Source organism: Lampris incognitus, chromosome 8 (assembly GCF_029633865.1).
Source record: "Lampris incognitus isolate fLamInc1 chromosome 8, fLamInc1.hap2, whole genome shotgun sequence".
In the NCBI taxonomy this organism is placed as follows: Eukaryota; Metazoa; Chordata; class Actinopteri; order Lampriformes; family Lampridae; genus Lampris; species Lampris incognitus.
The window spans coordinates 19,647,157-19,670,759 of record NC_079218.1 but is presented as its reverse complement, the minus strand read 5'-3'; the positions used below and the strand labels follow the sequence as shown (position 1 = coordinate 19,670,759).

Genomic DNA, 23,603 nt, shown 5'->3' with positions numbered 1-23,603 from the left:
GGAGTAAATTCCTGAATCCACTGGTAGATTCACCGTCTCTGCTATTGCTCTTAACAGCAGAGAAGATGGCATGCAAATGAATGTAGGTCACCGAATATTTTTTTTTCCTCAGTTCATGTACACTAATCAGCCAAAACATTAAAACCACCTGCCTAATATTGTGTAGGTCCCCCTCGTGCCACCAAAACAGCTCTGACCCATCGAGGCATGGACTCCACAAGACCTCTGAAGGTGTTCTCTGGTATCTGGCACCAAGACGTTAGCAGCGGATCCTTTAAGTCCTGTAAGTTGTGAGGTGGGGCCTCCATGGATCTGACTTGTTTTTCCAGCACATCCTACAGATGCTTGATCGGATTGAGATCTGGGGAATTTGAAGGCCAATGCAGCACCTTGAACTCTTTGTCATGTTCCTCAAACCATTCCTGAACAATGTGTGCAGTGTGGCAGGGTACATTATCCTGCTGAAAGAGGCCACTGCCATCAGGGAATACTGTTGCCATGAAGGGGTGCACCTGGTCTGCAATGATGTTTAGGTAGGGGGTACATGCCAAAGTAACTTCCACATGAATGCCAGGACCCAAGGTTTCCCAGCAGAGCATCATCCAGAGCATCACACTGCCTCCACCGGCTTGCCCTCTTCCCATAGTGCATCATGGTGCCATCACTTCTCCAGGTAAACTATGCACACTCACCTGGTGGGCCACATGTCAAAAAAAAAATGATTCATCAGACCAGGTCACCTTCTTCCACTGCTCCATGGTCCGGTGCTGATACTCACGTGCCCATTGTAGGTGGTTTTGGTGGTGGACAGGGGGCCTCATGGACACTCTCACCAGTCTGCAGCTACACAGCCCCATACACAGCAAGCTGTGATGCACTGTGTGTTCTGACACCTGTCTATCATAGCCAGCATTAACCTTTTCAGCAGTTTGAGCTACAGTAGCTCTTCTGTGGGATCGGACCAGATAGGCTAGCCTTCGCTCCCCACGCACATCAGCGAGCCTTGGGTGTCCTTCCTTGGACCACTTTGGGTAGGTACTGACCACTGCATGCTGGGAACACCCCACAAGACCTGCTGTTTTGGAGATGCTCTGACCCAGTTGTCTAGCCATCACAATGTGGCTCTTGTCAAAGTCACTCGGATCATTATGCTTGCCCATTTTTCCTGCTTCCAACACATCAACTTCAAGAACTGACTGATATATCCCACCTCTTGACAGGTACCACTGTAACAAGATAATCAATGTTATTCACTTACCTGTCAATGGTTTTAATGTTTTGGCTGATCGGGGTACCTAGGCAACTCAAGTGACCTTATTTTGACATCTGCTGAAGATTTGGTGGCGGTGAACCCACAGAAGATGTTTCGGTTGTCAAGAGGATGTAATTTGTTTTTCTCAAATCCCTAATAATATTTTGCTGCAAAGGCAGCAGCCTACCGGTTCTACTTCTAAAAGTGTGGTGCATTTGCAGAGAGGTTGTTTCAACCGGTTTAAAGACTTCCTCCATCCTGAAAGCTCTTAAGGGCTAAGGTATATCAGTAAATTGTCAACAAACATCTCATTTAGAGTGATGCTTTACTGAACCCTGCAGAGAATCACTTTTTACTTGCTTTTCTGAAGGGAGGTCAGAGCCGTGGGGTCAGCCACAGAACAGCGTCCCTGAAGCTGGCATGGATTCATGGACTTACGGACATTTCAGCAGGGTGAATGTTTGGCAACACAGGACTTGAATCTAGTTGATATTGGCCAAAACGAGACTTAAACCCTTTTCTGCCACTAGGCCGCTGTTAGAAAAAAAAAAGTAAAAAAAAGGGAAGAAGAAATGGGATGGGATGCAGCTCAGATGCTGATATCTCGCACTTAATCTTAAAGAACACCTTTAGATTGACACTGCTGCTGCCACCGTTTTGAGTTGAGTGGAAGTAAGGCTGTCACCGAGACAACGCACCATCTTGGTACAACATCATGTTTTACTGCTTAAAAATAGATGTTGTACCTACTGCAAACTGCATCAAAGTGGTTTGCCATTCTAGGCAGCTGTAATCATTGCAACAGCCGAAATAGCTGGAACGTTATTGATGAAAACTGACAATAACGACTCAATTTTATAAAAAGGAACAGTTTTGTTTCTATAATCAAACCATCTGATTTGTGCTGAGGGTGCAGCATGGTGGCGTAGTGCTGGTGCCTCACAGCAAGGTGGTTTGATTCCAACACATCTGTGTGGCGTTTGGACGCTCTCCTGGTGTTTGTATAGGGTTTCTCCAGCTACTCCTGTTTCCTTCCACAGTCCAAAAACATGCAAGACATGCATGTTAAGTGAATCGGAGTCTCTGAATTGCACACAGGTGTGAATGGGGTGTCACTGGGCCCTGTTTTCCGCCCGATGCCTGCTGGGATAGCAGGAGGCATCAGCCCAGAATTGGATAAAATTGGTATAGGTGATGGATGAGGTTATGTTAAAGTCATTAGCTCAAGAGAATAGGAAAGGTAAAGGTGTATTTCGCTGGTTTCGTTTTCAGCTATGGTAGTGTTTTTGTTTTCGTTTTAAGCTACCATGTTCATGGCTGAAACGTTTTCCTCGGATCTCTTTTGGAAAAGACTTGTGTTTAATTGCTGTTTCAACCTGGCTGTCCTTTTGAGCACAAACAGTATAGGATTACACACCATCACTAATGAAAAACCCGATTCTGATTAGAGACAAGATGTGGTCCAGAGCCTGCACAGGTTCGTCTTCTGTGTCCCATCACACCTTGACTTCTCAAATGTAGTTTTTAATCAAGATTATTTTGTTGCTACGCACGCTTCATTTTACTTGTGAGAGGTTAGAAGGCGTCAATATGTGTTTTTTTTGTGTGCATGAATATCTTTGAGTGTGCAGATGGCATCTACATCTGGGTGGCACTATTGCCTTTATTGTATTTTAACTAAATTCCCCTAAAACATGTTGTCCAAGTTGGTACAATGCAATTATGAACAGACAAATGGGCAATTGAGATTTTGGCCACTAGATGGTGGTGTTCACCAACAATTTTGAGGCAAGGCGCTAGCTGATTTACAGCATAACGAGTTAGCATGAACACAACAGAGATGCTATGTAAGCACTGACTTTCAAATGTCACCGGCCAATTCAAAAGCGACTTTAGGGATTTAAGATAAACCCTTTTTTATGTATTGAAACTCACTTTGCAACAGAAACCTTACAGTCTATACATACACGTGGAAATGTGATTTTGCCTTTACTGTGGTAGAATTATCGAGAGGTTTTATTCATATGTTGTGATTCCACCTCGCAGGCTGATCATTCTTGTGCTAGGCCTACTCCTCATCTTGACGAGTATTCAGCCCTGCAGATGTGGTATGGTATAATCATCCAGCATACAGCAACGGAAGACATCAGTGGGGGCCAAGGGATCAGTCGGTAGGCCTAACACAAAAATGATCAGCCTGCGAGGTGGAATCACAACATATAGATAAAACCTTTAATAAGACTCATACCAGAACAGTTATGGCATATCTACATAATCTGCAGTCTGTGGCTGTGTTACGGATGTGTCGTGTAATGTAGCTAATGTAAATCGTTACCCAAACAATCTATATGCAGTGTATTATTGAATGTACACTATCAGACAATGCACCTATCCACAACTCAACAACAAAACAATCAGTGACTCAAATCTCTAAGATTTCAGACATAATGGTCACATTGCCACTTTACATTCGGATCCAATTTTGAATTATGCATAATGGGACATGTTTAGGTAAGAAAAAAGCAACCCTAGAATGACCGAATCATAGATGGCTTGATTTATTTGTCTAATTAGCCTATCAATTATGGTGGAAAATTTACGTTGATTGGGTTGGACTTCGACTCGGAAGGGGAGTGTCGATACGGAAGGTTGATGTAGGTTTACAATCGGTAGCCAAGAGAATCTCTCCCTTCTTTCTCTCCCTTTCTTTTCCCCCCCATCTCCCTCTCTCCATCATGATATTCTTCTGTAACTTCCTTCGTGCCTGCGTTCAGTTTCCTGGTTTTTCTTCTTCTCTTCCTCTGCAACAATTTAAAATGTCGCGTTCTTCATTCAGAGAGAGAGAGAGCGAGAGAGAGAGCGCGAGAGAGAGTTTATGGAATGCTGTGATGTCATCAACTCAGTCACTCTCACACACACAAAGACGAGGAGGAACCACCAGCACGCTCCAGCTTAGTTAGCATACTCCGCCGTGGAACCGCTGTCTACATCCCCCCCGTGAGTACTTCCTACTTTGATCAATTCTACCCTTCTCTCGCACGTTCCTCTTGTTCCGTGCCGCGCACTTTAACTTCTTTTTTTTCGTGTGTGCCGTTTCCTTCTTTTCTTTCAGCGTTGCGCTAAAATGCATTCAAAACAGACCAGTCTGTAGTCCACCGGTGTGATAGCTCGCAGAACCAGACAACCTTGCTTTCCCTCCAAGCGCTGTTGTTGTTTTTTTCTCTCTCTCTCTTTCTTTTTTTCGTGGTAGCCATTGTTAGTCTAGCCGCTGTGATTGGAGGAGTCCATCTAAGTACCCCTGATGGAGGAGCGAACGGTCTCGTGCTGTCCGGACTGTGTTTATTGGTTACAGCCAGCGAATGACAACGCCAAGCCGGAGCTTGTATCTGGTGGGAATTTGGGGAAAAGCAATGGGGGCTGGAGAGGGATGTGTGCTGGGGAGGGAGGAGGGCCGCTGATCCCAGAAACAGTCCCATTCCTTAGGAATCTCCTCCCATTCCGAGCCACAGTCTCTTGACAGTTTAGAGAGAGGGATTGGACGCTCTTCCGTATTCGTGAAGAGAGGAAAGAGATAACTTGCATGTTCTTTTAAGGAATTACTGGAAAAGGAAGTCTCTCCATGTAAGGGGATGGTGGGTCGGGGAAAAAGCACGGAGTAAAATACAACTTTGAGAGAGGGACGTGAAATGCTTGGAGTCTGTCAGCTTCAGAATTTTGGTTTTTACGTTTTGTTTTGGTTTTTTGTTTTTTTTGTAGATCGTTCCGGTGATGGCCTCCAAACTCAAAGGAAACTGACGTCCTAAGGAGGGAGGAAGGAGTGCTGGGAAAACACACATACAGGAAACAGGATTCTGTGTGTGTGTGAGTCTGAGTGTGCGTATATGTGAGTATGTGTGTGTAAGCATGTGTGTGCGTGTGTGTGTGCTTGCGTGTGAGTGTGTGTGATTCTGTATGTTGTATGTATGTATGTGAGTGTGTGTGTATACAAAATAGGAATGTGTGCTTTGGTTCAGAAGGAAGAACGCGTAGGTATGTGTTTCTGGGGTTGGTTTATGGATAGAGAAGCTGTGATTGTCTTCCTCTGATGACGGTTGAACGATAAAGCAACTGTCCACCTCGAGAAGCTGTTGGCCTAAAGGACTGCCCTGCCTCCCCCCCGTCGCTTTAGCCAGCTGGTTCCTAGTTAGCCCACCGGCCAGTCACCCGACATGCTGCAGCAGATTCTAAAAGACATGTACATCGATCCCGATGTGCTGAACGCGCTCAATGAGGACCAGAAGAAGACCCTGTTCCTGAAAATGCGCCAGGAGCAGGTGCGCCGTTGGAAAGAGCGGGAGGAGAAATTGGAGAGGGAGGGTGGAAGTGCGGAGGCCACCGTGAGAACAAAGCCAAAGACAGGTAACTATCTCAACTCGTTCACCACATGGACTAACGTCCCCCCCCACACACACACAAAACTGGTTCGGTTCTCCTTAATGCGTGTGGGCCAATTAAGCTGCGACCCAGTTTGTGAAGTCTGTAACATTCGTTTGATCTAAAGCATCTCTCGGACAGAAACAAGTTGTCCATCTGCTGTCTTGATTGGAATTTGTTCTGGGTCCATTTTGTGAAGACGTTTGCATAATTTGTTGTGGAATAGTAAGAAAAGAGCGACAACACTGACTGACGGAAGCCGAGCTGCGATGCTTTCTTGGTAAGCATCTTGTGGCCGCTGCGGCCTGTGTTTCCTGTCACCTCAACAGTTGTTTCCTGGCATGGCCGCGCTGAAATGAGAGTCTGCAAACTAGGTGGTGGTGTTTTATGTGATCAACTCGGCAGCGGGGGTTCCCTGAAACATGAGCGTGGTGTTTGATTACTGTGTCCATTAATTTAGAGAGGAGACTTTAGCACACACCAGTATGATGGAGTACATGTGGGTACCAGTTTGTGGAAACGAGCTAGGTCTTAACACCACAAGCTGACCCCATTTATCAAATTCCAGCTAATCACAACTAACTAGGTGATCGTAATGTTCTTGACATTACTGTCAAGACAAATGTCAAATGAAAACAAGCTGCATGTAAAACATGAAACGGGTGTCGTTTCAAAATGCATGGACAACGAGATATGAGGGTAGCATATGTTATTTACCTGGTCGATATTATTCTAGGTGCTTTAACAACAGGTGCTACATCATGTATTATACAGCAGCATCTCATTTACAACACTGACAGTAGTTAATTTCAGGTATGTGTGAGTGTGTGATCTAACAACTACAACCTTTAACCTTAAAGAAAAAGAGACACTAGGTCAGATGTACAACAACACACCGGGAATGTGTGTTTAAAGTAAAATACAGATCCTGCAGGAGATGAAAATAGGGGTGGGTTTCAAGGACAAAAGTGGGTCAGGGATGAATTGAGGGATCTATATTTGAGTCAAACAGTAAACATACCTAGACATTACAGAACATGGCTCCAGCCTGGAACTGGTTTGACGCGTCCTGGAGAGTCTCGTCTGTCTGCATTTCTTTCTTTGCTGGGTTAGGGTTAGGGCCCGTCCCTTGATCAGAAATCTGTAACATAATAACTTTGGATAACAACTGGATTGAGTTTTACTCGCTATAGAAAGAATCTCAGATGATGTGGCAAACTACAGAGCGTCACCCAGAGGTGTGGAAGGGCACTGCGGTTGGAGAAAGCCAGCCTTCATAACAACATAAAAGTGATTAAAAGCACATGGCGTCGGCACATTAATTCTCCTTGGTGTAGTCACTCGATCCGGTAGAAGTCTTTTCTTCACTAGCAACAAAGCACTATTAACTGTCATGTTTGCCAGAGAACAGTGCTGTCTTTATCTCCTAATAAGCAAAGCAGCTGTCTCGACAAGTCATCGGTCGCCTGAAACACTGACTCACACTGTCGGATAGAGAAGGCAGGCCTCGGCCACATGGCCACGGTTCTCAACACCCGTCCCGAGGCAGAGGAAACGGTGGATAGTTACAAGTCTAGTGTTTCAGCATTAGATAGGAAGTGACTTTAGCCTCATTCCTTCAAACAATTAACTGGGTGCAAAACAGGAAGCATGCAGGATACGTAGTGTGTTCGAGAAACAAAGAGAGTTTGATTGAATTGCGTGCCTTGTGTGTGAACCCTCTGTCTAACCTGTTTCTACGCAGACACACATCTATGTTTCTATACGCTGCTGTTACCAACAGCTGGACCGAAATTAAAAAACCAGCAGTTTCTAACATTGCTTATTACTTTAATCATTGCACATTTTATACTGGCTCTTTCAATTGGGGGGAGGGTAGAATTAATTTTCTAATTTTTTTTCCATTTTTCTCTTTTTATTAGAGCTCCTCCCTAGTTCAGCTTCTCTCGTGATGTCGTCAGACGCACTCATTTACATACAGCCAATCAGATCAGATCATCAAAATACGAAACCCTGCAAGCCGATGTTTGTTCATGTCACTCAGAGGACGGCTCATGACTGATTATTCTTAAATAGGGCTCGGCCACCCACTCACACTTCCTGAGACAACAAGAGTATTATAAAAAAAAAACAATATTCATCATTTACAAATAAAAAAACCCCGCTGCTGAATGTTTTGTCATGCCGCGTTCAAGGGTTTGGACATGAGTTAAATTAAATCTGATTTCTGATTTCCGTCCGACACTTGCAGCCTTAAGCCATTTGTGATCATGAGACCTCTTTTCGTGGTAAACTCATGTGCTTTAGTTGAATTCAGTTGGCTGTATACCACCACAACACACGGATGAATGACTGTATTTACGTGTGTGTGTGTGTGTGTGTGTGTGTTCCTGACATGCCCATTTGGACCCAAAACCCACTATTTCAAACCTGCTTTTTTTTAAAATGCTTTGAATTTATTTATTTATGTATCTATTCATTTATTTTTGTCTCGGCGGGCATGCATTGCATGCATAGGCTGCTAGGGCAGACTTAAGGATAATTATCCCAATGAAAACAAATTAGGTAACTTAGGTTAGGGATATTAAGTGCAGATTTATTTATACCGATAGTCTAAAACGACATGTTTTTCTTTGTGTCTGACCTGCCTCTGCAGCCTCCTCGAACTTAACCAACAAGATATTTTTCGTCTGCGTGTGCCACGGGTAAAATTGCATGGCCGAAAAAGTTTGAGCCGATCAACGCATCACTAAAAAACGCAGTGGAAAGCTAGGTGTGTCTCATGACACCATGACCAAATCAGGATACGTAACTCTGACATACTTTTTGGACACAGGCGAGTAACCTCTTTGGCTATGAAAACATGTTTTAACCCTACACTGTAAACTATGGTACACCACATTACTGCTGTTTGCTCTGCGCTCCTCATTCTATGATGGAAATAAACAGAAAACACAAGAGTTAAGGTGATCCCTGATGACAGCTTTTACAAATTATTTTAAATGTGTTAAATTCCCTGCTGAGTTTTTTTAGTTTCCACCTGCACCCTCTGTGGTGTCACGGTGGAAGGTATCAGTTTGCGTAGGTTGCCTGTTTTCCAAAGTATGTTTTTACTAGTCTGAGCTCGCAGTCATCATGCTATCCCCTCTGGAATGCTTTGTGCAAGGCAGGCTGGCGAAACCTGTTTACTATAACAATATGTCCCTCTTGTCTGCACCCTGGCAAGCCCTCATCTTCCCAGCCTGCATTAGCAGGTTTATGTGTATGTGTATGAAGTGCGGTGTTTACGTTCTCACCTACAGTTTAAATGTCAAGAAACTGTGTTTGTGTGAGGGGTGTTTCGGGAGGGGCGGGGAGCGGTCGAAGGAGAGGGTTTTCTTTCACCTGTTAGCGCTGATTTATCATCCGTACAAGGGTCCTGTCTCTCACACCAGTGTTTCTCACATGTTGCTCGGGCCCCGCCATCTGCTGCCTCTGCCTGTAAACCGGCACAGCCGTTTCAGCTTATCAAAGAGTCTGTCGACAACTTGACAGCGTTATTCACAGCAGCCAGAACTGAAGTCAGTCAGGGTTCGAACGTCGAAAACAAAGCAGTTCGTCACCTGACATCTTTAAGTAATGTTTCACAGATTATATAGCATGCGGTCTCAAAATATCCATGAATGGAGAGGAAGCAATGTGCGTAAGATTTGAATACAGCTGAGAGACATTTGGCTACTGATAAAATTGACTGAACATGAAGGAAGGGTTGTACTGCATTTCAACAGTCAGTTTACAGTTTGAAGACAGATGTTACGACTCCACTTTAAAATGCTAACAAATGAAAGCAAAACATTCAGTTGTTCCCACACTTTTGCTTTCCAATGTCCCACAGTATCGCATGAAAATGGATAATGAAATACACGTTAACTGGTGTTATACTGTCAGAAATTAAGGCTTTGAAATAGTGTTGTTGCTCTACCACACTTGAGAATTTTTTTTGCTTTTTTTTTACATCCCCCCCTTTTTTTGTGGGATTTTAACCCCCCCCCCTTTTCCTCCCCAATTGTACTTGGCCAATTACCCCCACTCATCCGAGCCGTCCTGGTCGCTGCTCCAACCCCTCTGCCGATCCGGGGAGAGCTGCAGACTACCACATGCCTCCTCCGATACATGTGGAGTCGCCAGCCGCTTCTTTTCACCTGACAGTGAGGAGTTTCACCAGGGGGACGTAGAGCATGGGAGGATCACGCTATTTCCCCCCCGGTTCCCTCTCCCCCCTGAACAGGCGCCCCGACCGACCAGAGGAGGCGCTAGTGCAGCGACCAGGACACATACCCACATCCGGCTTCCCACCCACAGACACGGCCAATTGTGTCTGTAGGGACGCCCGACCAAGCCGGAGGTAACACGGGGATTCGAACCAGCGAGCCCCGTGTTTGTAGGCAATGGAATAGACCACTACACTACCCAGGTGCCCCCCACATCTTCCCTATAAAAAGTCAATTTTATTTGGTTTCGCTGTCTTTCCTTGAATTGGTTACAAGTTGGCTTATATTAAATGACCTTTGTACCATTCCCAAAAAAAAAGAAAAGAAAACATTTCTAAAACTTATAGATTTAGGACAGTGAAAACTATACCGACGTTAACATATACCGTGTCTCTGTGCTCCCTACAGCCAACAGCAAGAAGGTGAGCTGGCTGCTCGGCCGGGATGGCGATGTGGCCGTCATTGTGATTGGAGAGGTGGATGAGCTGAAGACCTCCAAAATCATCTGCTCGGGGTTTGGAGAAAAGAAGGGGCCGAGTCTTCACAACAGTGCATGGTATGACATCTTCTTACTCTAATCAGTGGTGACCCTTTACAAAGGCTGTGAACAAAATGTAACGTGAGACACAAAAAAAGTATAATAGTTCAAAAGAACTAAGATCAATCCATCTATCAGTCCATCTGTCTGTGTCTGTCTGTCTAATTTATCAGTTTGTAAGCCCTACTGACTATCGACATTCATTATAGACATAAAGGACGGATTACAGATATAGACTGCAGATATAGATATTACATGTACATCAGTTGATGTGGAGATTGCTATTCTATCTTAGCTTTGACATTGCTACAGTATGTTGTGACACCTAAAGTGAGCTAGGCTCTCAAATGCTGGGGATTTTTAAGAGGGTGCACTGCCAGTTGTGGTGGGGATGTCTATCTATCATTTTGTGTGCTATAGTGTGACGTGGGGCTGTTGCTCGCAAAGTAACAGGTTGCAGGAACAGTTGCTATTGATTGTTATGTGAATGCGCTGGTGATTGGTTGTGTTGGTTATTACCTTGTCTCATTTGGTATGCACAGTTGTGTGAGACTCTTGACACCTCTTATTGGTACATTTGATTTGTATGCATTTCATTTTTTGAGGGACCTTGTTATTTTTTTCATAAATAATAGTGACACCATTTCCTCATTCACTCCCTCACCCAAAGTCTTTGCATCCCCATTTGCAAAGTTTAAACTCACCCACACTTGCAAATATCAAGTTTCAAGTACGAGGTTTCTTCAGGACACAATGAATAGGAGAGTGATATAGTGGACTGATTGAAAGTATGAGTCATCGTGTCTAAATAGGCCTTTTTTCCTCAGCAATGTTGCCCATTTCCGGTCTGTTTTGTGTACCCATGTACTCAGTGGTAGTTGATGGTGTCTGACAGACCGACAGATAGAGCTCCCTCTAGCTACAGGTGGCTGTAAAATACTTTTCTTTCTTTCTTTCTAATAAGATCCCATAACCTGGAGGAGTAGCTTATGGCTTGCTCCAACCTCCTCTGTTCTTACAGTCCTTGCCCAGGACCTTCTCAATTGGGAGGTGGGGAAAGGACATAAAGGAGGCTTTATGTGCTTGTCAGTTGAACACAATCAAAATCAACCAAGTGTACACATTGGTACCCAAGTTGAGCAGTCCAGCGGCAAACTGCTAGATTTGTACAAAGATAGTGTGACGCATCATTGGTAGGACATTATAAGTTATGTGGGAATAAGTTTTGGGGCCTGCCAGCTGCTGAGTGAAACTTAGTGAGGGATGACAAGTAATTGAAAAACAGACCACAGGAAAACAGGACAAATTGCAGCTGAACATTTATTGTGTTATGAAGTAGTCACATCAAAAGCTCATTTTAGAAAAAGAAAAGAACAAGAAAAGAAGCAAACTAAAAATAAAAGAATTGCCTATTTGTCATCATGAGCATTTTTGTTATTGTTATAACATTTTTGACTTATGAAATTAAGATGAGTAGTTCGTCATTAGTGGGTCATTGTTTCATCATGAAACATCGTGAATGAGCTATTACTGAGCTCAAAAGCTTTATCAATAAAATAGCCTATTTATATATTGACAGGTAAGTGAATTACATTGATTATATCGGTAAAATGGTCCAAGGGAGGACAACCAGTGAACTGGCAACAGGTCATAGCCACCCAAGGTTTATTGATGCGCATGGGGAGCAAAGTCTCGCCCATCTGGACCGATCCCACAGAAGAGCTACTGTAGCTCAAATTGCTCAAAAAGTTAATGCTGGCTATGATAGACAGGTGTCAGAACACACCGTACATCACAGCTTGATATGTGTGGGGCTGCGTAGCCGCAAAATGGTCAGTGCCCATGAGGACGCCTGCCCACAACCGAAAGCACCTACAATGGACACGTGAGCATCAGCACTGGACCATGGAGCAATGGAAGAAGGTGGTCTGGTCTGATGAATTACTTTTTCTTTTACATCATGTGGACTGCCAGGAGCGTGTGTATCGCTTACCTGGGGAAGAGATGGTACCAGGATGCACTATGGGAAGAAGGCAAACCAGTGCAGGGAGTGTGATGCTCTGGGCCAGTGTTTCCCCAACCCAGTCCTCAAGGACCCCCTATCCTGCAGATTTTCTTTGCAACCCTGAATAGGTACCTGTTTGTAGTTATTCAACCAATCAGCAATGAATTATGTCAGATTTTGCACCTTGCATACTTAAGTGCAATGACATGATTGGTTGAGTAAGTACAAGCAGGTTGAGTAAGTACAAGCAGGGTTACAATGAAAATCTGCAGGATAGGGGGTCCTTGAGGACTGGGTTGGGAAACACTGTTCTGGGCAATGTTCTGCTGGGAAACCTTGGGTCCTGGCATTCATGTGGATGTTACTTTGACACTTATCACCTACCTAAAAATTGTTGTAGACCAGGTACACCCCTTCATGGCACCGGTATTCCCTGATGGCAGTGGCCTCTTGCAGCAGAATAATGTACCCAGCCACACTGCAAAACATTTTCAGGAGTGGTTTGGGGAACATGACAAAGTTTAAGGTGTTGCCTTGGCCTCCAAATTTCCCAGATCTCAATCCAATCGAACATCTGTGGGATGTGCTCCATGGAGGCATCACCTTGCAAAGCGCATTATCCTGCTGAGGCCGCTGCCATCAGAGAATGCCGTTGCCATGAAGGGTTGTACTTGGTCTGCAACAATGTTTAGGTAGGTATGTGTCAAAGTAACATCCACATGAATGCCAGGACCCAAGGTTTCCCCGCAGACCATTGTCTAGTGTATCACACTGCCTCCACCGGCTTGTCTTCTTCCAATAGTGCATCCTGGTGCCATCACTTCCCCAGGTAAATGATGCACACACACCCTGCTGTCCACATGATGTAAAAGAAAATGGGATTTATCAGACCAGGCCATCTTCTTTCATTGCACCATGGTCCAGTCCTGATGCTCACATGCCCATTGTAGGAACTTTCAGCGGTGGACAGGGGTCATCATGGCCACTCTGACTGGTCTGTGACTACACAGTCCCATACACAGCAAGCTGCAATGCAATGTGTTCTGACACCTGTCTATCATAGCCAGTATTACCTTTTTCAACAATTTGAGCTACAGTAGCTATTCTGTGGGATCGGATCAGACGGGCTAGCCTTCGCTCCCCATGCACATCAATGAGCCTTGGGCGCTCATGAACCTGTCGCCAGTTCAGCAGTTGTCCTTCCTTGGACCACTTTTAGTAGGAACTGACCACTGCATACCAGGAACAACCCACAAGACCTGCTGTTTTGGAGATAATCTGACCCAGTCGTCTAGCCATCACAATGTGGCCCTTGTCAAAGTCGCTCAGATCCTTATGCTTGCCCATTTTTCCTGCTTCCAACACATCAACTTCAAGAACTGACTGTTCACTTGCTGCCTAATATATCCCACCCCTTGACAGGTGCCATTGTAATGAGATAATCAATGTTATTCACTTACCTGTCATTGGTTTTCAAGTTTTGGCTGATCACAGCTATTTCATTTACCTTTATGTTATTGTGTTTTAGATTTATTTTTCCGAGTGTCATTTATTTACTGATTGCACATTCTGTTCACACAACAGATTATACTGAAAGGCTTCTTTTGTTTTTAAACCTTATTTCTTGTTCATTTAAAATTGGTGCTTTTAAAGCTTTTTGTTTTTTTTCTAAATGATGTACAATATTTCTGCGGTTATTTATATAGCTTTTTTGTATTGCATTTTTGTATTTTAAGTTTTATTGATTGGATAAAGGTTGAATAACAAGAAAATGGTTTTGACATTAGGAAGAAGCACAACTAATAAAGTTTTTCCCTTTTTTTTTCTTCTAGTCTCTGACAAAGGAAATTAATAGTGGTGAATTTCTGATCACAAGGGGGCGCCACAGACAATCTTGCCTAGAGCACCATGTTGGCTTGGGCCGGCTCTAGTTCATATCAATTTACAGTCAAAAAGTTAAGCCTAGCAAAATGGCCCTGGCTACTGATTACTGCCATACCTAGCTAGCTAAAATAAGTTACTTGGCTGTCTGAGGATGTGATGATTTGCCTTGATTTAAAATGAAATAATAATGAATGACCATGGTCACGGGGTTGTAGTCAATTAATTTCACGACAGTTTGCGAAAAAAAAATCAATGTTGATAGAGGAGACATTGTTGAGTGGGAATATCAGACGGAACCGCGTGGTTTACTCACTACTCACTACTGTCTGACAGCTCGGTGTCACGTGCATGTGCAATAACGCAGCACGGTGTCGCGTGTTACACACACGCAGGTGACAGAGAGCCGTCAGTGATTATCCCACTCGATAAACATGAATCGTTATTTATTTGAATGGCCAATATGTAATTTAAATATTCTTTTATAAAGGCGGTGAAAAAATGTATGGAAAATGTAGTTGTTGATGGAAGAAGTTTGTTTTTTTTGTTTTTTTTTCTTCTGGTGCTCAGTTCCGCCTGATGACATTTGAGATGCTATGTGGTGGAGCTGAGCCCCAGACGGCCCCGGCTCTGAATCCTGATTACACATACAATTTGTCCTTATACAGTAATCATCTAGGGTCGCTACAGATTTCCTTACCTGACAACTAACAGAAAATCTATGAAAGTAATAGCACTGTTAGTCATCATGAGGTTATCCTCTAAAACACCCTAAATTTCATTGTTATCATTCATTCAATAGCTAATATGTGATTACAGACTTATTAACAAATTTTAGCCCTCTCCTAATGGTGCCTAATGACATTTTGTTCACAGTTATCACACTGAAAATGGGGATTGCATTTCCATACTAACCTTGATTGTTATTGCATAAAATGTATTTTCTGTTGCCACTTTGTAGAGCATAATCCATACTAAATGTTTGAGCTTTATACATGACCAAGTTGTTTATATTTTTTAAGGTATTTGGTTGAGAAAATAATACAGGTTCAGAATGATTAGATATACCGGATACACACTCACCGGCCACTTTATTAGGCACACCTGTCCAACTGCTCGTTAACGCAAATTTCTAATCAGCCAATCACATGGCAGCAACTCAATGCATTTAGGCATGTAGACATGGTCAAGACGATCTGCTGAAGTTCAAACCGAGCATCAGAATGGGGAAGAAAGGTGATTTAAGTGACTTTGAACGTGGCATGGTTGTTGGTACCAGACGGGCTGGTCTGTGTATTTCAGAAACTGCTGATCTACTGGGATTTTCACGCACAACCATCTCTAGGGTTTACAGAGAATGGTCCGAAAAAGAGAAAATATCCAGTGAGTGGCAGTTCTGTGGGCGAAAATGCCTTGTTGATGCCAGAGGTCAGAGGAGAATGGCCAGACTGGTTCGAGCTGATAGAAAGGCAACAGTAACTCAAATAACCACTCATTACAACCGAGGTATGCAGAAGAGCATCTCTGAACGCACAACACGTCGAACCTTGAGGCAGATGGGCTACAGCAGCAGAAGACCACACCGGGTGCCACTCCTGTCAGCTAAGAACAGGAAACTGAGGCTACAATTCGCACAGGCTCACCAAAATTGGACAATAGAAGATTGGAAAAACGTTGCCTGGTCTGATGAGTCTCGATTTCTGCTGCGACATTCGGATGGTAGGGTCAGAATTTGGCGTCAACAACATGAAAGCATGGATCCATCCTGCCTTGCATCAACGGTTCAGGCTGCTGGTGGTGGTGTAATGGTGTGGGGGATATTTTCTTGGCACACTTTGGGCCCCTTAGTACCACTTGAGCATTGTGTCAACGCCACAGCCTACCTGAGTATTGTTGCTGACCATGTCCATCCCTTTATGACCACAGTGTTCCCATCTTCTGATGGCTACTTCCAGCAGGATAACGCGCCATGTCATAAAGCTCGAATCCTCTCAGACTGGTTTCTTTAACATGACAATGAGTTCACTGTACTCAAATGGCCTCCACAGTCACCAGATCTCAATCCAATAGAGCACCTTTGGGATGTGGTGGACCGGGAGATTCGCATCATGGATGTGCAGCCGACAAATCTGCAGCAACTGCGTGATGCTATCATGTCAATATGGACCAAACTCTCTGAAGAATGTTTCCAGTACCTTGTTGAATCTATGCCACGAAGGATTAAGGCAGTTCTGACGGCAAAAGGGGGTCCAACCCGGTACTAGCAAGGTGCACCTAATAAAGTGGCCAGTGAGTGTATCATGCTCAGCTATGACTGTCTTTTGTTACATATATGAATTAATGGAAGAAAATAGGTTCAAAAATAGGTTTACTTTTTGCTAGTATGTGTTAATGTAAGGGAAATTGTGTGCCATACAAAATAAACAAAAAAAAAGAAAGAGTCTTAAGATCGAATAATCATAAAGTTGTAATGTTTTCCAGCCATCAGAAGACTATCTTAAAGAACAATTTGGTACACAAAACAGCCACAGAACCTCCAAGGACGGGGAGGGAGAACTTCCCACCTAAAACACAACCTGGAAAACCATTTAATTTAAAGGTATGTGGGATATATTTTGTATTAAATACTGCAGGCCAGTGGGTTTGCTGGTATCTACAGGATAAAGGTCATCTAAAGGTTAAAAAAAATGCCAGGCTGGTCCTGGCACTCTGTGATGTTAGCATATCAGGATAAACAAAGCTGCAGATAATAAGAATATTAATAGGTCTGTAGGTGTGCCAAAGAACCAGCGTTGACAATACTATTGACAATTTTTTGTACTGGCTCTGTCTGTCTGTCAATGCTAATAGGTGTGCTGGTACACTTAAGTCAAATGGATCAAATGTTATTATCTTCCGCTGTGTTTATACTGCTATGCTAACGTCACAGACTACTAAGTCCAGTATGGCATGTTTTTAATCTTTAGATGGTTTTTAACCTGTAGATGTCAGCAAACTCACTAAAATGGCTGAGGGTTCATTTAGTCTTTTAAGTATTTAATATGTGCATTATCACCACATAGGTGCTATTGTGTGTGTGTGTGCGTGTGCGCGTTTGTGTTTGTAAGAGACTGGCCATGAGGATGCCTCCTTTATCACAGAAACCTAAAAGAGAGTTGCTGTGTTGTCATGGTAACCTTGCACACACTAAGAATGAGTCCAAAGTGAGCGAGGTTGGACGGCGTCATCCGGCCTGACAACATGGACTCTCCTTTTTCAAGCAATATGCTATGCTGTTCATTTAGTTGAGATATATATATATATATATATATAGATGTGTGTGTGTTTTTTATTGTATCTTATTTGTATGTTGTTCACAAATGTATCTACAAATGTGAATATGAACATCATACAAATTAGAGAGACCATGATATTTCAGTTTTTATTTTTATTTTTCGTTTATTTATAGGGTACAGCCCTTGATAAAACACTTAACAAACGTTCAAATAACATATCAAGACCAGGCATGGACCCATGAGATTTTTTAGCAATTACTGATTTTGGCAATTAGAAACTTATGAGACGATGTGTCGTTGATGGAAGCCTAAAGAATCATCTAACATGGCATTGTCTCCCCCCCCCCCCCCCCCGACAGGGAACCTCGGATGAAGTGAGTCCTTCACCCCCTCTACAGGTGAGTCTGAGTAACTGACTAACTGCTGCATTTGTTGTGTGAGCTCTGCAGCTTTGGGTTACGCTGCTCTCTAATTCTTCTGCAATGTCTTTGCTAAACCCACAGGTGTCAGTGAGTGAGCACTCATCACCACCAGCAGTGGAAAAGGTATATATTAGCTAAGTGCACTGCAGACCATTTATGTGCATATCTCCTTTTAATTTCTACATGCACCATTAATGCTCCGTGGACAACTTACTGCTCCCAACATACATTCAGAAATTTTGACATCTGATGTGACTCGATATTTTGTGTTGTTTGAAACTGAACGACATATTAAAATTTGTCTTGAGATGCTTAAAGGGTGGCAGCACTCGGTGTCTTGTTTGGATCTGTTTAGGACATCTGAAATCCTCCTTGAATATCCCAGCGGCGTTTCAAACCCTCGTAAACCAACCCACCCTCGGCTCTTTAAAAGGCAGCTTTCGGTACATCTTCCAGAGTAGCCCCACCCAATTGCAGTGACAGGAAATTGCGGTTTGGCCAGCTGTCCCCTCACTCTCATGCGTCTCTCCAGACCCCCTTTCTCACAGCATTCTGACTCAATGTTCCTGTTCGGCTGGGCTGCCTAACCCCTCGTAGCTCTCTCTAGGGAACAGCTGAACTGAAGTATCCTCCCACTGGTTCTAACATCAGTCCTGTCTTAGTTTATATAGAGCGGAGGGTTGTGTGCTCAACTCACTGCAAGTTTTTTGAGCTTTCCAAGTGCAAAAATGTAGCTCCCCCATATTCTCGCTCTCTCTCCCCCTCCCCCATCGTGTGTGTGTGTGTGTAGGTGACATGCACAGTGAAAACAGCTAAATCACTGAGGCTAGGCAGGATTTCTGGACGGCCCAAGAACAGATGGTTGATGAACTTGATCAGGGAATTCAAACGCCAGCGATGGTGAATGCGTCAGTCACAGATGGATGGGATTGTGGGATTGTCTCCGGAGGTTTGGGTGTGTGAGCTCTCTGTTCTCTCAGAAGGAAAACAGGCCTCTCACTCCTCATTTCTCTGCCAGACTCTTCCATTCACAGGCCCCTACATGTCTCTGGCAAACCCATGCCCACGTGAAAACAAACATCATGACATTTAGCCAGTCTGAGAGTCGTGAATTTCAACCTACATAAGCCTCCCTTTCTAAGACTGATAATTTTGCCGAATGTGTTGTCTCTAAGAACAAAATCTTTGTTTACTGAAATAGCAAGGGTCTGATTCTGTGCTGCAGATGTGGCTGCATCTGTTGCCACTGAGTCTGCAGGGTGTCTTGAGTTGATTTGAGAAAAGGGAGCAGAGGGAAAAGAGGAGAGGCAGAGTGAGAGTGAAATGGAGGGAAAGACTGATTAGGAAGGCATAGGATTAGAAAGGAAGATTACTGAGACAGATTGATGCTCACGTCCCCTCATAAATACCCCTCCAGACACCCTTAAACTCTTAAGCACCAGCCACAGTTCGTTTTGTTTAATCCCGACAGAGTGGAGTCACTTGGAGACTATGTTGTGATAAATCATTAATCCAATGAGTCAATTGTATCTGAACTGGTTATTGAGACCAATTGGCTTGTTCTGTCTGCTTTTGTTATGCATCTCTCTGCAGCAAGAGTTGAAGTCAAGCAGTGCTGCTGAGGACATTTCAGCTGCTCAGCCCTCCATCTGCTACAGACCTCACACGAGAGCAAGCCCCATCACCGTGAGATCAGCTTCTGCAAATGTGGGGCTCGGTTCGGCAAACACGAGACCCGGCCCTGCAAATCTGAGGCTGGCCGCTGTCATACCTATTTGCAGCAGCACTGACAAAATAGACCCTGAACCGACATCATCCACCAAAGCCAGTTTCCATCAACAAGAGCCCCAGAGGCCCCTCTCACAGGAATCACACAGTGGTAAAGGTAAGCAACCAGAGTATCAGTGGTTTTAGGGTGAATGTTGGTTCAAAAGCCAATGCAAAAAAAAATAATAATAAAAACAGAAAATATGTGTTAACCCTCGTCATAAATTTTGCAATGCCTTGTAGGGCTGGGAATCGGCAGACACCTCCCAATTTGATATGATGCACATTACGATGTTCCAAATATAGCAATATTATATGTATTACAATCCATTGTTGTGATTTTTTTAAGACTTCATCCACTCTTATCTACAGTAAAATGTGAAAACTGCAGTAATCCAAAGAAAAGGTACAAAAAAGTGCACCTATTTAAAGCCCCGTGTGTTACATAAGCTTAAAACTTCTGCATACTTCGCTGCATAAAGATTCAAACAATTCAAATTCAGACATTCAGAGATGTAGAAATCATTTGATCAAACGTTGTCACAGCATCTGTTCATTTTGCGTCAGTGTTGCAGTTCAAGGTAAATGCAACGTAAGGATATTAAAATCATCACAGCTTAGTATTGCGGTATTGCGCTCAGCTCAGTTTCACAGAATCCATTTTTATAGTTTTGAGGTTAGTCTTAAGCTATGAACAATAATAACAATAATAAAGCGGAAGCATTTCGAGAGTATCTGATTTTCGTATCATGACGTATTTCTGAGTGAAATAGGATAAACAAGCATGACGTTGGGAGGAATTTGATTTGAATGTTGAAAAGTGGGGGTGTTGCTAGCTAGCTAACTGATGAATCTTAGCTCTGTGCCACTAAAAGTTGGAGATTGATTGATGGGTGGATGTCATGATATTATTGGTTGAAGTTGGTTGGTTCAACCCTACATAAGCATGTGTCATATTTTGTTTTACAGGAAGAAAACATCATTTGATTTTGCTATAAAAATACAAAGAAATGGATTTTTTTTTTGGATTTTTTTTGCGTGTATTGTTAAATGGGTGTATAGTATGACTGGGGCTGTGATATAAAAGGGTTAAAGAGGCATTTTAATTTCAGCTCGATTTTAAAAGTCCTCATCCTCGTATTTCCTATCTCTCAGAAAATAGAGGGTGCTCGGCAGGTGATGGAGTAAGGAGGCTTTCACACCTACATCATTTGGTGCAGACTTTGTTATGTTGGGACCATTTTGACAGGTGTGACCATGTCATAATGAACTCTGGTGCATAATAAGTGACTCCAAAATGTCTCAGTCCACTTCCAAATGGACCGAGGTGCAAATTATTTCTGGTGTGAAAGCAATTTCAACAGAGTCTGAATCAAAAAAAAAAAAGAAAAAAGGAAGTGATGTCATGTGCTGTGTCTTGTGGCTGCGTGGTGTGATGTTTTAGTTATTCTTAGCTCGGTAAACTTGCTACGGAGGTACGGAGGAGTGTACGGACTGGGTGCAGAATATCATAGTTTTTAGGGTTAGGACATGGACTGTGTATAATATAAACTTTGTTTACGTTACACACATGAAATAACCAAAGTAAGATAACATTAACAAATCACACCAGGGAACATCTGAGTAGCATAGCATTCTATTCTGTTACCTACCAACATGGGGATCGGCGGTTCGAATCCCCATGTTACCTCCGGCTTGGTCGGGCGTCCCTACAGACACAATTGGCCATGTCTGCGGGTAGGAAGCCGGATGTGGGTATGTATCCTGGTCGCTGCACTAGCGCCTCCTCTGGTCAGTCCAGGCACCTGTTCAGAGGGGAGGGGGAACTGGGGGGAATAGTGTGATCCTCCCACACGCTACAGCCCCCTGGGGAAACTCCTCACTGTCAGGTGAAAAGAAGCAGCTGGTGACTTCACATGTATGTGAGGGAGCATGTGGTAGTCTGCAGCCCCCCCCCCCCCCCGGATCGGTAGAGGGGGTGGAGCAGTGACCGGGACGGCTTGGAAGATGGGGGTAATTGGACAGGTGCAATTGGGGTGGAAAAGGGGGGGGGGGGAATCCAAAAAAGAATTTAAAAAAATGTAATCACGCCAGTTTAGTTTACCCGTTATGTTTTTCAAAAAAGAAAACCAAGACATAATAAATTATTACTTCGGTGTTATTTTAAAAAAAATCCCCACATACATTTTTCGGCTAAGGCTTAGCACCTAGAGTCCCACCTGCAATATCAAACCAAAAGGCGTGCTTATTACTGGGCATTGTGAAAGGAACCGGACCAATACAGAGTGAACTCTGGTCCGGACTTTTTTTTAGCATTTTCCACCTTTATTGTTTAGTGATAGTTGAGAGAGACAGGAAGGGCAGGGGAGAGAGAGGGGATGACATGCAGCAAAGGGCATGAGCTGGATTCGAACCCCGGCTGCTGCGGTAAGGACTCAGCCTTATGTGATACGTGCTGTACCAGGTGAGCCACCGGGGTGCCCCTGGTCTGGACTGTTTGAAACCTGTTACATGTGAACGTGACCTAAACCTGTATTTTAGGTACATGAGATCTGCTTAGCATGTCTCAAATCCAGATATATTTTTTGTGTGGCCTGCAAATCGAAAGAGACAAGCGCATCCAGGGCGGCATGGCTCAGGAGGTAGAGCGGGTCGTCTAGTGATCGGAAGGTCGCTGGTTCGATCCCCGGCTCCTCCACAGAGCGCGTCAAAGTGTCCTTGAGCAAGACACTGAACCCTTAACTGCCCCCGATGAGCAGGTTTGCGCCTTGTATGGCAGCCTCCACCATCGGTGTATGAATGTGGGTGTGCGTGTGTGCGTGTGTGCGTGTGTGTGTGTGTGTGTGTGTGTGTGTGAATGTGAGGCATACATTGTAAAGTGCTTTGAGTCGTCAGTAGACTAGAAAAGCGCTGTATAAATGCAGTCCGTTTACCCGTATTTGCTTTGACTAGATCCTCCCAGAGTGAACAAAGAGAGACCGGACCCAGTGATACCGCCCAATTTCACCGACTTCCATTTACTCCTAATCGTACAATGAGAACAAGAGTTGGATTCGCGACCACAATATTACAGGTGTCCCGAATGATCACCACCTCTGCCCCAGCCTGAACCAAACGGACAGCACTGTTGTCGTGCTCATTCTTGGGCTGCAGTAATGGCTGAGAGGAGTTAAGCAGACCCGATGTGAACAAAGTTCACAGTGGAGGTTTCTCAGTGCTGTGGCGAGGGAGAGACGGGCGTATTTTCCCCAAGCTTAGTGCGTTTGCCAAATAGTGTCTCAGCCTACTGGAATCTTTATGGAGTGGCAAACTAAAAAGAGGCCCAGCCTGGAGGGGAAAAAAAAAAAAGAAGCCTATGCGATGGGGATGGTGTCATAGTCCCACGCTGGCGCCACACACCTGCTCTGCGAGTCTCTCTGTTGTCCCTAGCGCACTCACTCGTACATGCTAACGCAGTGACAAAAATTATAAGACATTTTAAATCGGTGACTCGGGCTCTCTGTAGCAGGAAATGTCAGCGGTTGTAAAACAGATGGCGTCATTCAGACCGCGTAGGGACCCGGCTCAAGTCGAACCCTGAGTGACTGAGTTTGACATGTGGTAGGCGCCGGTCCTTGAGAAGGGACATTTCAGATTTATCATAGATTTGATGTAAATGCCAACGGGAATATCTAGAGAGGGAAGTCAAAAGCGTTTGGTAATACTTTGTGTGTTAGTACTATGAGGGAGGGGGGAAAATAGTCTCATTTGAAATTGACCCCACCTTATTATCATCCATCCATCCTTCCATTATCCAAGCC

At 43.9% G+C, this 23,603-nt stretch overlaps 1 protein-coding gene across 3 annotated transcripts in view; it reads left to right on the top strand.

Annotated features, from left to right (window-relative positions):
* The first annotated feature begins 3,839 nt into the window (after positions 1-3,839).
* Positions 3,840-23,603, top strand: part of zgc:100829 (uncharacterized protein LOC445149 homolog) — a 32,098-nt gene continuing 12,334 nt past the window's right edge. The window contains exons 1-7 of one of the 3 annotated variants that reach the window (XM_056284617.1): positions 3,840-4,249; positions 5,009-5,650; positions 10,324-10,471; positions 16,821-16,938; positions 17,974-18,012; positions 18,118-18,159; positions 19,630-19,921. In XM_056284617.1, the coding sequence (XP_056140592.1) occupies positions 5,461-5,650; positions 10,324-10,471; positions 16,821-16,938; positions 17,974-18,012; positions 18,118-18,159; positions 19,630-19,921 (829 nt within the window). In that variant the 5' untranslated portion in view covers positions 3,840-4,249; positions 5,009-5,460. The other 2 variants (XM_056284618.1, XM_056284619.1) reach the window with 2 other exon arrangements.